The sequence below is a fragment of the Solanum pennellii genome, chromosome 1 (genome assembly GCF_001406875.1).
Source record: "Solanum pennellii chromosome 1, SPENNV200".
In the NCBI taxonomy this organism is placed as follows: domain Eukaryota; kingdom Viridiplantae; phylum Streptophyta; class Magnoliopsida; order Solanales; family Solanaceae; genus Solanum; species Solanum pennellii.
Genome location: NC_028637.1, coordinates 65,341,926 through 65,348,809, shown reverse-complemented (window position 1 = coordinate 65,348,809; position 6,884 = coordinate 65,341,926). Strand labels below are relative to the sequence as shown.

The following is a 6,884-nucleotide window of genomic DNA, read 5'->3' as shown; positions in this document are numbered from 1 at the left end:
ACAACTCCAACATCATGTTATAACAAAAAAGCATGTACAAGAGTTCATAACATTAAAACATATGTAAGACCCTTACTCATAACCCCTTACCAAGCTTACATGTGCAATGACCAAGTGAAGCCCCATAACCCCACTCAACCAAGCAAACCAACCAAAGGATCACAAGTAATGTCTACCTTCATATAACATAGCATCATGGGTAGTCATCATCATATTTAGCAATATAGACCAACAACATTTTCATAAGGAAACAAACGTCATATAGGATAATCAATATCTAAAGTCAACATATGCATATCATTTACATTATAAGAACATAAGAACATCCTTCTAGGACTTTCCTCAAGGCCGACTAGAGCAATGTATAGGTAAAGTCCCATACCCCTACCTAGACTAAGTCAAACCCCTTGAATCACCCTAGTTAGAGTTCACTTTATTCCTTCATTTTACTTTCGGGGACAGTTGCCTTAACCGACACAGACCACATGATCTAATGTGAAATGCGGTGTCATGAAACCCTACACCAAAAGAAGGGGGACTACTTGCCAAGGTAGTACCAAAACATGAACATAGCTTCTAGGTGGATCCACTAGCTAGTATTCCTATGGGGGTAACATAGTTCAAGAACAAGGAGATATGGTATAGACCCTATTTATACCATTAGCATTGTAATCTCAATCTCATGGGCATGTAGAAAACCTACCTTCCCTACTTTGAAGAGCCACTCCTCAGTACTAGTTCACTCAGGGCTAAGCTAGAGTCCTTTTTTGAAATGTCTTTGAGCCTTTATTAATCATCATAACTTAGTATAGGTCGTAGGAGAATAACCCCCTTGTATATCATAATCATTAGCTCATTAGGAATTGCTTGAGAACTTTCTTTCAATACAACCCTCATATGTGAGATTAACACATTATCATCATCATGTCACAGTAAGGAACATAAGTGATTCACAATCAATCTTACATATTCATACCTTAATCATATTCTCACAATCCATATAATCATGACATTTCAATTACATTCATCATACCATATTCTATATAATCTAATCACAATCAACACTTCAGTTGAATACCATCATCAAGTATAAGTCATCACAATTGAAGTAAGGATTCAAGATCATAGGTCTTACTAATTCACCTTTACAAGCCTTCTTCCATGGTCTTACCATCAACCAACCATATTCATCCATTAATAGGCTTAATAACATCAGATAATAGTAATTAACACAAGAACGAAGTCAATTTCATCATCACTAACCAATTCTTCATCAATTCATAACCTAGGGTTAGGGAAATAGGGTCAATTCATGATCTCTTCCATAGAACTAGGTATAACATCAAGAACTACCCTAATTGAGAAATAATAAATCATAATTCATCCATAATAATCAACATAAATCAATAACAATACAATTTGAAACATCAATTTTTAATTAAGACTAAAACCCATGTTTTTCTCAACTTTTGGAAATTAATTTGAAAGAACCCTTTAGGGAAAGAAATCACAAATATTAAAGTTCCCATACCTTGTTAATCCTTTAAGATTAATGGAGAGAAAGTGAAGTTCTTGCGATCCTAATCCGTTTGACCTTGGTCTTTTATGGAGTCTTCTTTGGGGAGAGAGAAAGTAGACAGAAGGAAGAGAGTTTGCGTTTTGGGAATTGAAGAGTGTTAGGTTAGCTTAATGAGTGTTAGGAATTTTATAGTCTCTTAACTAACTAAACTAAGCATCCCTTAACCCCTAATTAAACCCCTAACTAATTTTCTAATTAATTTACTTCATTAAAAATTGGACAATTCATAACAGACCTGATCTCCGAGACCCCGACCTACGGTCCGTAGGTCCGTCGACGCCCACCTGCACCTACCGTAATGCATGTCCGTCGTTGGAGACAAAGAGCCTATTTTTTAGGCCTCTTTAAAATGATTAAGGCTCCACCTACAGAGGCCATTGATGCCTCGTTGATTCGACAATGGCTCGTTAACTGGTCTCGTAGGTAGCCACTGTCATTTGACAGCTTTTGGCCATTTTTGGAAGGGTCCTCCTCAAGGACCCCTAAAGTGGTCCTTGGGGAATCTTACCTGGAGGTTTCGACCCTAAACACACTCTAATACATGTTTAACCTTTCTACCAAATTTCATTAAATTCTGACTTTTAAACCCCCATGAAACATGTCAAGGCACACTAGCACCTATTTCACTAGTCTCCGGACGTCATGGATGTTCCTTGACGTTTTTACTATAAAAATTCCTAAATGGTTTATATACATTATTTTAGGCCTTAAAATGGATTTACACACCTTAGTTAAACATGTGAGTCTCTAGATTAGGTCATGAACTTTCGGTGTGTTACCTACCTTTCACCTTTGGAAATTTCCGCAGCTCTTTATTCCCTCAAATTCCTAAGTTCTCTCCAAGCTTTACTCCAAATCCTCCAATTATGATCAAGGAAGAAGAAGATAGGGTTCTTAATGTTCAAGTCTTATTTCTTCATTATTGCTTAAGGATCAAGGTATGTATGAAGTTCATTAATGGGTTTCATTCTCCCATTGAGTCCCCAAATATACTTCAATTCAAATGGTTAGGTTTTTATTAAATTCCTAATTGGTTCTATTGATATGGATTCAATTATTTGATTTTGATCATATTATGACTAATTAGTTTCAATTATATGTTTTCCAATTAAAATCACGTGAACTCATTCATTAATCATGATTTTACTATGAACCCTAATTTACATGAATTTATGAAGAAGCTTTAATCAATGAATATGTTTATGAACTTATGCATGATTTATGTACAGTATGATTTATTGTCTACGTTGCTTTTAGATAATCATCAATGAATTGTAAAAGGTTTTCTCACATATTTAAGGTATAATGGTTTGGTGAAAGTTTTTCTCAGTTAGACTTGATTCATGATTTAATGATCTACTCTATGGTGATTTTAGGTTGGATTAGTAATTGATTTATACTTTTTCATGGATGATAATATATTTATGAATATGTCTATTCTATTGGGATTTAACTTGGCATTGAGAGAACATTGAGGTGGAGGCTTAAATAGGATAGTCTTTAGTAGCAACTTCTAGTTTCAAACTGCGTGCCACCGTAGGTTTGTCATAAATTTTCTAGTGGATCTACATATAGCCTATGATATGATAGAGTTCTACCTTGACAAGTAGACTCTCTCTTCTCTATATCGGAGTTACATCGGTTTCCATGTTATAACTCGCATGATCTACTGTCGGTGAAAACTAATATCCCACAAAATGAACTAATTTACTTACAAATGTTTCATGAAGATTTTCTTTTGATTTAAGATGCATTGACCATCTTCATGATTTACGATCCTTCTTAAACGATTTTACTATGCTTAGTTTGGTCATGCATATCATGTTTTCCATTATGTCCCGATATGATTATGTTTGATGATTTATTGCACTCCTCTCATACTTTGGACATTCCATGTACTTATGCATATTTGTTTCTACGTTGTTTCACCAATATTGTTTCACTAATGTAGGTGTGTTGTTTCCTCTCCCTCTGCTTGTGGTTGGTTGGTGATCTTTGGAGTTCATAGAGTTGGTGAGTCCTCATGTTTCGAGGACAAATACATTTTTTACTTGCTTTCCTTATGTTTTAGTTTACAGATATTGTATGTGGTGTACGGGCTACATGCCGACCAGTCTTTTGATGTAATAGATGGCTTGTCAAGACTTTGATGTACTTTTGCTTATATGTCAAACTCTTTACTTCTTATGAGGTTTCTTCATGTTCTCTATGATGTTGCATGTATATATATGTCAAGTGGCTTGTGTAGGGCCTCTGAGTCTTATATACCACGTCACGTCTACGGTGTACTTTGGACTGTGACAGTAAACAAATATGAATATTGTGAAAACTCTCAAATTAGTAGATTGATTTATTTTATAAGGTATGTAGACTGATTGTTGAACCTATCAAGTTTAGGGAAAAGGTAAGGATGACAATTTAGATCTATCTCTCACCCTCATAGTTACCCTAACTTTACATATTACAAATTAAAAACTTACTCTACGAGTTTATTAGTGCTACAGTTACTTGTTCTACTACTCTGCTCCATTTGTCACTGTCACCTAGTTTTTCAGGCCAAGGAAGTGTGGGGCACCTGTGGATTGCAACCACTGATTTCCTTGAATAAATGGAGTTGTTGTATATTGAAGTGCTTCATTCCTGTCCGTGATGACTTTGAATCCCTTCCATTTGACCCTATTGTTAGTATTGGCTCCTGGACCACGATTTGCGTACTCAGCATATACGCATGTGTCAAGGGCGAAATTTCCATCCCAGGGCATCCAACCTGCAGGTTGTATGAAATCTGCCAAAGTTGATTCCATGACAACAGTTCTTGCATACATCTTCCATGGCCTTCCTAAGAAGGTAGGAATCTTGAAACGCAGAGGTTCTAGTAGTTGCTCGGGAACAATGCGACAATTTTGGATTACTAACCCTGTGGTTGCCCGAATGTTCGTTCTTCCTTGAGCTGTCACTGTATTTTGTTGTTTTTCCATTGGCTTCCTTGCAATAATTAAGCAGTTTTGGAGGATAGCTGATGAGTCACCAAAGATGAAATCAACTGTGCCTGACACCACACAATTGCGGTAAAATTGTCTATGTGTTTGAACATACAAGGTGTCTTGATATCCATCCATTCTACAATTGTAAAAGGCAGACATATCAGATTGAACACGGAGGGCTACCGCCTGGTGCCCCTCCGGTCCTGCTGTGTTTTGGAAACCCATGGACTTGCCTATAAATCCATTTCCAATGGCACCTGAAAATATTTGATGTTATTAAAGTTCTCTAGATGCTTGTAAGTAGACAGGGAGAGAAAAAGGGGATTTGAAAGACTTACTGAAGGAAGCACTCTGATAAGTAGACACACCAGCAAGTGCGGATTTGTGTCCTGTAACTATCGTCTTTCGCGGTCCATCTCCATACATAAATATGTTAACTTGATCTTTTGTGACAGTTATGTATTCATCATAAATTCCGGCCTTCACATATATAGTATACCTTCCTTTTAGGTTCTTAGGGTACGCAGCCAGAGCTGCTGCAATTGTGTTAAATTGTCCAGATCCATCCTTAGCTACCACAGCGTTTGGTGCTGGGTTGCCGTTATTGCTAAAAGCCAACAATTTTCTATCACTAGCAGAAAGCCATGCAGGATATCCTCCGCTCTTTGTATTGCTGGCTTGCTGCTCGTCATTGTCTTCATTTTCTAACAATCGCCGAGATGCTGCTGTTTCTGCTGATTTATTATCAGTCTTCTTCCCAATGGGAATATTAAATTTAGAAAGAATTTCAGTCATTGCATCGACCATTGCAAGAACATTGTCCGTGAGTTGTGTTGCATTTAAGAGAGAGGTAAAAATGGTTTTCTGAAGTTCTGGTTGAGTGAAACCATCTATGCAGGTTTGTTGGTAAGAGAAAACAGCACTGAGCCAGTTTTTGAGTTCTGTTTCCCTTTCAGCGATTGTGTGGAGGCTGCTATCACCCACAGAAGAGAACGATGCTTGAAGCTCATCAATCGCGTATTCCAATAATTCCTTGCAATCATCAGTGGCCATCTTTTGCAAGGGGTCATGAGCTTCTGCTTTGCCAATATACGTGGACCTGTCTATTCCGATTCTAACTTCCTGAATGGCCACCTCAATGGCTTTTAGGAGGAATTCCTTTGGGGTGGCGCTTTGGTTGTTAGCCATAGAGCTAAGGCTATTAACACATGATTTCTTAAAATCAGTTTGTGAACAAACAGAAGCAATGGATTTGGATGTGGTAGAAAGCACTTTGTCATCCTTTTCATCATTGTCCGAAGAGTCTTCTGTACGATTATTGCTTGCAATAATAGCAATAACTACTCCAACAACCAGGATAATCGATATACCAAATGCAAAAATCTTCCCGCCTTTCATTATTTATATTTCTAAGATTAAATGTGTAGAGAGGATATTGAAAAGAGAGACAAAAATGGAAATTAGTTTGGACTATGGAGGTCTCTTTGAGTCACCTTCTTTTTTGTGTTACGAAAAATGCATGAATTTCCTTGAAAATAGGAAAGGCAAACAAACATTTTGTGGGTAACGAGGGGGAGGTGTACAAAAATTCATATATTATTTGAGCCTTCCAATCACTTGCCCTTCATTTTTAAACACTTAAATTGCCAACTTCTTTTATACCATAAGCAACATGTTAATTGCTTATATATAATGACTTTTACTACTAGTTAATATATTTTGTGTCCAAGGATACACGACAAAAGTATTACTCCATTCGTCCCATATTAGGTAGACACTTTCTATTTCATATGGTATTAAGAAATTATTCATAGGTGAAAATCATTTATACCATTCAAACTTAACATTAAAAATCAAACTCCTCAACTTTGAAAAATAATCACCCCTTCCCCTATCCTAATTGACCTTTTTAAAGGCCTGTTCTTCTTTTTTATATACTTTTTTTAAAATCATAATATTTTTATATTTTGATCTTCATTACAAATTTTCTATTAAAAATATTAGTTTCGTCCAAAAAAAGAGAAAACATTGGTTGAGTATATAATATAATATCGTTCTATAATGAAACAAATTAACAAAATTAAAAACTAATGTTATTAATTTTAACAGAATCTATAATGTGATGCAAGTAACAAATAATATTTAATAGAAATAAAGATAAATTTCATAGATTAATGAAAAGTTAATTTTTAGTTATGTGTTCCAATCTACAATGTTGTAAAATGATTTATTTTTAAAAAAAACGAAGGGAGAGAACTAATCAAATAAAAAAGAACAACAAATTTATATTATAGTGAATGTCTATTATGTGTACATGTTAT

At 35.6% G+C, this 6,884-nt stretch overlaps 1 protein-coding gene across 1 annotated transcript; it reads right to left on the bottom strand.

Annotated features, from left to right (window-relative positions):
• Positions 1–3,897: 3,897 nt before the first annotated feature.
• On the bottom strand, positions 3,898–6,033 carry LOC107022154 (pectinesterase-like). The gene is made up of 2 exons (XM_015222848.2): positions 4,902–6,033; positions 3,898–4,820 (listed from the first exon to the last, which is right to left on the bottom strand). Exons 1-2 carry the CDS (start codon positions 5,959–5,961, stop codon positions 4,123–4,125), a joined length of 1,758 nt encoding a protein of 585 aa, XP_015078334.1. The 5' UTR covers positions 5,962–6,033; the 3' UTR covers positions 3,898–4,122.
• Positions 6,034–6,884: the final 851 nt, after the last annotated feature.